The sequence below is a fragment of the Daucus carota genome, chromosome 9 (assembly GCF_001625215.2).
Source record: "Daucus carota subsp. sativus chromosome 9, DH1 v3.0, whole genome shotgun sequence".
Taxonomy (NCBI): domain Eukaryota; kingdom Viridiplantae; phylum Streptophyta; class Magnoliopsida; order Apiales; family Apiaceae; genus Daucus; species Daucus carota.
Window position 1 is genome coordinate 23,589,537 of NC_030389.2, and position 9,929 is coordinate 23,599,465.

General features: G+C 34.3%; 2 protein-coding genes across 2 annotated transcripts; both read left to right on the plus strand.

The window, feature by feature from the left end:
- The first annotated feature begins 6,436 nt into the window (after positions 1-6,436).
- Positions 6,437-8,224, plus strand: LOC135149325 (protein ANTAGONIST OF LIKE HETEROCHROMATIN PROTEIN 1-like). Its single transcript, XM_064084807.1, has 3 exons — positions 6,437-7,277; positions 7,354-7,579; positions 7,661-8,224. Exons 1-3 carry the CDS (start codon positions 6,756-6,758, stop codon positions 8,143-8,145), a joined length of 1,233 nt encoding a protein of 410 aa, XP_063940877.1. The 5' UTR covers positions 6,437-6,755; the 3' UTR covers positions 8,146-8,224.
- Positions 8,225-8,288: 64 nt separating this feature from the next.
- LOC108222913 (uncharacterized) lies at positions 8,289-9,454 on the plus strand. The gene is made up of 2 exons (XM_017396888.2): positions 8,289-8,679; positions 8,764-9,454. The coding sequence occupies exons 1-2, from the start codon at positions 8,332-8,334 to the stop codon at positions 9,352-9,354; spliced, it is 939 nt and encodes a 312-aa protein (XP_017252377.2). The 5' UTR covers positions 8,289-8,331; the 3' UTR covers positions 9,355-9,454.
- Positions 9,455-9,929: the final 475 nt, after the last annotated feature.

Here is a 9,929-nt window from a genome sequence, read left to right on the forward strand (position 1 = left end):
TAGAAGCGGAGGAGTGATTTGCAGACTATGGAAACTAAACAGAAAACAGTAGCAATCTTTGATTGATAGAATACATAGCTGATTTATAGGATATCAAATCAGAGATTGATTTTGTAACTGTGTCCATATAAACACAGATTAGGGTTACTCTATACGAGTTGAGTTATCGAGTATATTCTTAGTAGAACCCTAGCAGCTCTTAGTGATAATATATAAATCACTGAGAGAGTTTTTGTAACCGATCAAGCTTTGTGAATAAGAGTTTACTGCTTTCAATCTCTTATATTGTCATTCTGTGTGATTGATTGTGTTCACTATATTAATCTATATAGTGAGTTAAGAGGACCTAACACATACAGAACAATACCACTATCAAAGTATATATAAAAAATAAAAATTAAATCAAAAACTTACTTAGATTGCGTTAATTTCGTTGCTCCTTCGAAGTTTCCACTTAAATGCATTCAATTTAAAACACTATAAAGATAATGAAGAGTCTGACAAAGGTTACTACATCAGGCTGGATAAAGACATGAGAAGAAACAAGATCTATGATCTTAGAGCTGCAATCTATCAAACTGGAGTTTCAGATCCAGAATTGAGAGAAGTCAAAAGACAGATGATTGCAGCACTTGCAGAAGCTGAAAGAGAACTCCTCAGAGAATACATGAAGACAGCCAATGGTGTCTATGAAGCTAAGGAGTAAAAGTATCAGTAAGTTTTAAAAGTTTTCTGTTATGTAGCTAAACTCTGGTGCATTTGACTTATTTGTTTTGACATCATCAATTATCTGTTAACTTGCACATAACATATTTATGCACAAGTTGGGGGAGATTGTTAGATATAATTGATGATTACTAATGTTCTTAAAGTTTGTTTTAGAACGGGAGTGATCAGAGTTTAAGCTGGGAGCTGATCAGAGTTTGATAAAGTCTGATCAGAGTTTACATAGTCAAGACTCGTCAGAGTTTACACGTGGAAAGAGCTCAGAAGCGGATATACGTCAAGGAAGGATAGAAGCGGAGGAGTGATTTGCAGACTATGGAAACTAAACAGAAAACAGTAGCAATCTTTGATTGATAGAATACATAGCTGATTTATAGGATATCAAATCAGAGATTGATTTTGTAACTGTGTCCATATAAACACAGATTAGGGTTACTCTATACGAGTTGAGTTATCGAGTATATTCTTAGTAGAACCCTAGCAGCTCTTAGTGATAATATATAAATCACTGAGAGAGTTTTTGTAACCGATCAAGCTTTGTGAATAAGAGTTTACTGCTTTCAATCTCTTATATTGTCATTCTGTGTGATTGATTGTGTTCACTATATTAATCTATATAGTGAGTTAAGAGGACCTAACACATACAGAACAATACCACTATCAAAGTATATATAAAAAATAAAAATTAAATCAAAAACTTACTTAGATTGCGTTAATTTCGTTGCTCCTTCGAAGTTTCCACTTAAATGCATTCAATTTAAAACACTATAAAGATAATGAAGAGTCTGACAAAGGTTACTACATCAGGCTGGATAAAGACATGAGAAGAAACAAGATCTATGATCTTAGAGCTGCAATCTATCAAACTGGAGTTTCAGATCCAGAATTGAGAGAAGTCAAAAGACAGATGATTGCAGCACTTGCAGAAGCTGAAAGAGAACTCCTCAGAGAATACATGAAGACAGCCAATGGTGTCTATGAAGCTAAGGAGTAAAAGTATCAGTAAGTTTTAAAAGTTTTCTGTTATGTAGCTAAACTCTGGTGCATTTGACTTATTTGTTTTGACATCATCAATTATCTGTTAACTTGCACATAACATATTTATGCACAAGTTGGGGGAGATTGTTAGATATAATTGATGATTACTAATTATGTTCTTAAAGTTTGTTTTAGAACGGGAGTGATCAGAGTTTAAGCTGGGAGCTGATCAGAGTTTGATAAAGTCTGATCAGAGTTTACATAGTCAAGACTCGTCAGAGTTTACACGTGGAAAGAGCTCAGAAGCGGATATACGTCAAGGAAGGATAGAAGCGGAGGAGTGATTTGCAGACTATGGAAACTAAACAGAAAACAGTAGCAATCTTTGATTGATAGAATACATAGCTGATTTATAGGATATCAAATCAGAGATTGATTTTGTAACTGTGTCCATATAAACACAGATTAGGGTTACTCTATACGAGTTGAGTTATCGAGTATATTCTTAGTAGAACCCTAGCAGCTCTTAGTGATAATATATATATCACTGAGAGAGTTTTTGTAACCGACCAAGCTTTGTGAATAAGAGTTTACTGCTTTCAATCTCTTATATTGTCATTCTGTGTGATTGATTGTGTTCACTATATTAATCTATATAGTGAGTTAAGAGGACCTAACACATACAGAACAATACCACTATCAAAGTATATATAAAAAATAAAAATTAAATCAAAAACTTACTTAGATTGCGTTAATTTCGTTGCTCCTTCGAAGTTTCCACTTAAATGCATTCAATTCAAAACACTATAAAGATAATGTTCTCTTTTTCTATTTTTTTTATAATGGGCACTAGCTTATGGTTTTTATTTTAAAAACACTATAGAAATGATATATATAAAACGCTCTACAAGTAAGGTATCCAAATCTTAAGTTTGCGGTAATGTGTAATGCAGAGAGGGTGGGAGGAGGTTGGTCGAAAAAAAATAAGGGACTCATATGGGACTCATGTGTATTGTGTATGACTATGTAAGTGTCTAGGGCTTGTTCCATGCACTATTTCATTTTCAAGATCCACTCATGTCTACAAAAAAGGATCATTTCATCAACATTTGAAATTTTCCTATTTTAGCACATTTCTTGCGGGCTATTGTTAATAAATGTGCGAAAGATATATGTGGCACCGACAGTTAGAGGTCTACTAAAAATATCTTCCATCCAGCATGTAAAAGGTCGTTTAATATACGACTATATACAAAAGAAAGTTGAGATATTGGTGTGACTCAATTTAAACCCTTTTTCTGCCGATAATAATATAGAATAAGTAAGGGTATCGTTCAACGCCAGGAATCAAGGGCTCACTTAACTTATATTTTGCAAAGAAATAACGATTGGATTTTGTTTTATCTATTAATTAAACTAATTATTAAACTAAAGCAAATGTGTTTTTAACAATTAAAGAAGCATGTTGGAAAGCATATTAATCCACCACTAAACCCATGACATACTCTGAAACCCTTATGATATGTACTGAAAGACACTTATAGAGAACTTGTCATGGCCCACATAGAAACAAGCTCTGCTATCCGCATAACCCCATGGACCACATAGAAAGGCTAAACAGATTACACACTGATACAATTAATCCCATGGACCACATAGAAAGATTAATTGACTTTACAGATATATCAATCACATAACTGAATTGGATGTCCACATACCACAGTTAATTCAAGAATATCTATAAGCATTGACGTATATATAAGTGCAATCAATAACATATCTCGGAAAATCAAAATATCATTGTCATAAAGTTTAGGGCTTCAAAACAGCCCTCCAACAATCGAGGTTTAGCCAATCATAATCATAGTAAAACACATAAGAATCATCAAAAGAATAGAAATCGATACAGAATGCCGATCCTTTCTCTTCTTCTCCGTGGCTCTCCTCCGTAGCACGTATGTAAAGCTCTGTCTCTAATAATACCTAATACAAAAGTGTTTTTTTTTATTCTAATAGGAATATACAAGGCAATTCCGAAACTGAATGGGTTTCCAAAAGGTCAAAATTCGCAGTTGACTTTCTCCCCTGTTCCTGGGCTATTTCAGCGGACTTTTGATATCTGGACCCATCTAGAATGATAGAAAATTAAATTATCTTCGCGTGGGCTGTTGAATCGCCCAAATCCGACTTCTAGAACTCAAGATATGGACCAAACAATATTCCGAATGCGGGTAGCCCAATAGTTGCGAATTTTCCTCTAATTTGTCCAAATCCTTTCCAATTTAGAATTCCTTGCTCCCTACAATAAGATATTAAAATATAATTAATATATGTCCAATTAAATGCAAAATATAACTAATATGAGAATAATTATCATCTAAAATATATATAAATATGTACTCTATCAAATATCCCCACACTTAGCATATTGCACGTCCTCGGGCAACATATAATAGAAATATTACTAACTAACTACTAACATCACTTTCGTAGATGACACGATTGCATTGAGCGTATGCAACAAGCCTTTAAACCCCTAGGCAGCCCTAGTAGGACGAGTGTTGTCTCGTGAGGGTTTATAGAAGATATACCCACAAAATCAAATATTTTCAATCATCAAATCTCAAGCACTAACAACATCATCGTACCACATATGCAACCTTCAATTACATAACAATCTGAACAAGTGTGAAAGTACTAGTACTATCACTTATGCACCATTTATACACAACAATCCAAGCGTGCACACAATGTCTAGATAGACAAAAATATCATGAAATATACATCAAAGTCGCATCAAATAAGTAAGCATGCTATGGATATAAGATCTCACATTACTCTCAATTCACACAAGTGTTTGGGGTGTAAATGTTTCACTCAAATTCAATCGATATGGACATGTACTACCACAAACTTGGTTGTCTACCAAATCTCCACTACTCTGTATTTATGCACGCACAAATCAAAAGGACTTTGTTAAGGGTTGCAACGAGGCTTAGGCATGGGTAGGATATCAAAGAAATAAGCTAACAAGTGGCTAACTCGATAACTAATAGAGCACAATGTTCACTTTTGATTAAGCACTCAACATGAAATTTGAATCATGTAAAAGGTGATCAAGCTTTCACAAGCATTAAAGCCCAAGTACATATTACGTACTTTCCCTCCTTTCACATTGTAACACCAATGAACACATTCTCCACTTGCTATTTTTTTTTCCTTTTCCTTTTTTTTCTTTTCAAAGTCAAGTTTTTCTCCAGTAACCAAGGGCAGTGAAAAGTCACCAAGAAAAATAAGAGGAATTAATTTGATCCCCTTAATTTCTAGTACAATTGTGCTTAATACCAGCACGTGCACATGGATCGTCCTTTTCATATGACATTGCAATTACCACCCATTGATCTCAAAGGAGTACCTGATACTTTTTTTTTTCTTTTTTTTTTTCTTGATTCCCACCAAACTTTCACCCTTTGACAAAAAAAAATCCCCACACTTGAATGTTAACCACCGCTCCAGTGAATCAAAAAATGCTCTACTAGTCATCAAGACAAGAATAAACAAGTAGGCTCAAAATTCATTGATTGGTGATAAACAAAAAAAAATGGATATAAGCTCAAGAGGGTTCACTAAGGATATAATTCTCGGGTACTGTTTGGATAGACGAGGTTAATCCTAGTGCCTTTATCATTTTCATGCATACACATAACATTTCATCTCAATAAGGTTTAAATCAAGTTCTAGAGAAACAAGCCAAATGATGAACACCACTCACAAAAAATTAGATTGATAAAAATTGTATCAATCATAAATTAGGCTCAAAATCTCACCAGGTGAAAGCATGCTTTACTCATAGAAATTGACTAAGATGCATCTCAAGTTTTAAAATTTTCGCAAGCACACACAAAGAATTATCATGCATTGAATGATTTTTATCATGAATATGATGCTCAGAATTAATCATGCACATTAGTCTACAATATGTGTATAAGTACTCACTAAACATGCTTTGAGACAAGATAATTATATACAAATTTTTTTGAAATTTTCAATTTTTTTTGATTTTATAAATATATATATTTTTTTTAAAAAAATAATATTATTATTCGTGAGAACACATCCCCACACTTGGATGGTTCATTGTCCTCAATGAATAATAAAAAATATTATATAATATAATAATAATATAATATAATATAATATAATATAACATAACATAATAATTAAATAGATAACAAATGGTTTAGAAAACTCCCCTAACAAGTGGCTTGATACTGATTTGTGAAGCTGGAGAAATATACAACATTAGCATCCATTTGAAGCATGAATATAGTTGGCCAAGTGGTTGGTGTATTGTTTTGCAAGCCCGAAGTCAGGGGTTCAAACCCTCTCTAAGCACGATCCTCTTGAACCGGAACAAGCGCGAGAAAACTGAAGTGAGCGCGCTGGGCTTTCCAACTTGGGCCGAGCTCAGAGGTGTTGGACTTTGCTGAATGGGCTTGACTGAAATAAACCCAAGTGACTTGCAAGCGCTTGGAACTGTAATGCGCGTAGAGGAAATAGAAAATAGAACAGCTTGGCAGAAGGCGAAGATGCCCATTCTACTAAGGGGCCGTTTGTTTTGGGGTAATTTACAAAGGGAAAGGGAATTAACTATATTCATTCCGTTTGTTATTGTTTGTTTACCAAAAAAAAGCATTCCCTTTGACCATTTTAAGTTTTGGGTTTACCCAAAACTCTTCTATTTTCATTCCCCGCACTATACTAGGGTTTTATATTCTCTTTCCCTGGTCATTACCCGCGACCATCTCCCGCAAAAAAAAAGGGCTCCGCTTTTTCACTCCTCTGCTTCATCTGCTTCATCATCGGATTTGTGAGAAAACTTTCCGGTACTTATTCCTTATCTTTCCTCCTCTTTTTTTATTAACCTTTCACTATTACATGCTTGTGGATCACTGTTATAGCATATCCGATACATATACATGTTATGGGTTGAATAAGCAAGGCACTGTGATTATTCAGTTGTTCAGTATTTTTGTTCAATTTTACAGAGAATGGCTCGCATTGGTGCTCCATTCAGAAATAGAAGAAATTGGGACAATATTCGTTTTATAGTTACAATGATTAATTGTTTTGTAATGTTGCATCTACTGTGGTACTCGGTTAGGAATACATTACATAATTCTCAAAGAATACAACTTGACAAAAGGACCAGAAGAAAAAGGAGATTGTATAATTTGAATCAAATGATACGGGAAAGTGACACTGTGTGTAGGAATTTCCTTCGTGTAAATCGAAGAACATTTTGTGTTCTTCTTGAGATGGTTAGAGATGTGGGTGGATTGAGTGAGACAAAAAATATGTGTTTAGAAGAGATTCTTGCAGGGTTTTTATACACACTAGCTCATCATAAAAAAAATAGAACTATCAGTGCTCATTTTTATAGAAGTGGTGAAACTGTTAGTAGGCAATTTCATGCATGTTTGCTTGCCATCCTGAGATTACATGTTGTGCTCCTTAAAAAACCAACACCTGTATCCGAGGACTGCGATGATGAGAGATGGAATTGCTTTCAGGTATAATATTCATTTTTCACAAAAAAAATGTTTAAATATAATATATAAATTATAATGATTGTTATATTTATTGTAGAATTCTTTAGGTGCACTTGATGGTACAATGATTAGTGTGACTGTACCTTCTGAGGAACGAGCAAAATATCGAACAAGAAAAGGTATCCTTTCCATGAATGTTTTAGGAGTATGCTCGCCTGACATGGAATTCATATATGTGTTACCTGGTTGGGAGGGATCCGCACATGATGTTCGGGTTCTTCGAGATGCAATTTCTAGGCCTAATGGTTTAAAAGTTCCAAAAGGTAGTTAGCATATTTAGTACTCTAATTTATTATTATTACAACTTAATAATGATAAATTTTGTTTTTTTTCCTTGTGACAAGGTTGTTATTATCTATGTGATGGAGGATATACTAATGGAGAGGGATTTTTAGCACCATATAGAGGACATCTTTATCACCTTAGAGAGTGGGATAATGGTGCACGTCAACCACACACAGCTGAAGAGTATTTCAACTTGAAACATGCTAGAGCTAGAAATGTGATTGAGCGATGCTTTGGATTATTGAAAGGCAGATGGGGGATTCTAAGAAGTCCATCCTGGTTTAGCTTACAAACACATGGTCGTATTGTGCTTGCATGTGCTTTATTACATAACCTGGTTAAAAGATATATGTCTCCAAGATCATTTAATGACAATAAACTTTATGAGGAGGTTGATAGTGACGATGATGAAGGTGATGAAGGTGATCAAGCAGAGTACATACACACAATTGTTGTCACCGACCCATGGACTAATTTCAGAAATCAAATGGCTCAAAACATGTTCAACGAATGGAGAGCTACACATAATCGTAGAGCAAATTAGTTATACACTTAGTTTGTTTGTGATTGTTTTTAGTTGCAATTTATTGGAACTAGCTTGTGGTTGAATTTGATTTATTAGAATCTTGTACCAATTTGATCATTTCATTTGTCTATATGTATAATTTTCTCATATTATCTTTTCTCATATTATCTTGCATGTTTTACATGACTTGATTGTTATGATAGGATGGAAGAAAGTGGTGTCATCGGAAATGGTCGAGGCAGGAATAAACGTTTTTGGACTGCCGAAGAAGATACAGTTCTTGTCTCTGCTTTGTTAGAGTTAGCTAGTGATCCACATTGGAAATGTGATAATGGCTTTAGAAATGGATATATGGTTCGTTTGGAGGAGATCATAGGAAAGGCTCTTCCTACATGTGGTTTAAAAGCTACACCACACATTGACTCCCGGCTTAAGACACTTGTTAGCAAGTTCAGGGCCATTGCTCAAATGCTTTCTACTAGTGGGTTTATGTGGGATGATGATAGGAAGATGATATCTGTAGATAGATCTGTGTATGATGAGTATTGCAAGGTAAGACCAAAATTTTTCATGCTAGTTATTTGATTTTATTTTGTGTATCTTTGGTTATAATATATTAATATTTTTTTTGTTTAGACTCATACTACGTGCAAGAACTTGTATGGAGTTGCTTTTCCGCATTTCCATGAGTTAATGACTATTTACGGCAAAGACTATGCCACCGGAAAACCAGCTGAAGGCTTTGTTGATGCGGTTAATAGCATGGAAAAAGCAGCCCCTATTCAAGTCACACTCGACTCGAGTGATGAAGAGATTGATGTTAGTGGTAATGTCACACAACTGGATGAATCAGAGGCTCCACCGTCAAAGAAAGCAAAAGTTGAGAAAACTAAAAAAATAGGGAAAAAAAGTGAGAGTGTTGCAGCTTCTGAAATTTCTAGCTTACAGTCCTTCATGAAAGACATGAATGTTCATCTCTCCACCATGGCTAATGTTATGTCTCGTGCTGATGAAAGAGAGCAAGAGTTGGCTGAAAAAAGTGAAAAAGTTATAGAAGAACTACTATCATTTAACTTGGAAGGTGTCACTACTACTCAAGTATTTGAGGTAGCAGACATTCTAACATCACAACCGAACAAGCTCATGATTTTTAACAAGTGTCCTTCTTCTTTAAAAGCTGCCTTTGTTAAAAATCTTATTGGTGAGAACAGCAGAAGGTCTGATTGAGCTTCTACAATCCGAAGGATCCATATGTGACTATATTGCAATTATGAAGACAAGTTTATTTTCTTATCTATAATTTATTTTTCCAGTATCATGTCGAATATCAGGGATAATGATATGTGATTTTTTGAGTTACATTGGTCACTAGTAATTTGTTGCTATGTTCTATCAATTTTATGATTTAATTTGCAAGGCCTTTTATCTGTGAATTATGGTGGTTGTTACTTGATACTATACATTAGTCTTTTGTTTAAATCTGTATGTTCTCAACTTGCAACCTGCAGAATTTTCAGGTAAAGATTATTGTGGCAGAATTCCTTAACAAATTCTACAGACTTTTGGCATCTACAGCATACTTGTGTTGTAAATTCAGGTAACTACTATACATCTTGTAGTACTTTGTCTTGTAGTTTGTTTTTTCTCCGGCAGAATGCTACTGTTAAATTAGTAATTATTAATTTAATCAGGGCTTAAATGATTTTCCATCTCATATTTTCTAGGATTATTATATTTTATGAGTTGCATTGGGTAGGATGATGATAATGTTCACTTATGTGAAACCTTTATTTGTAATTTGT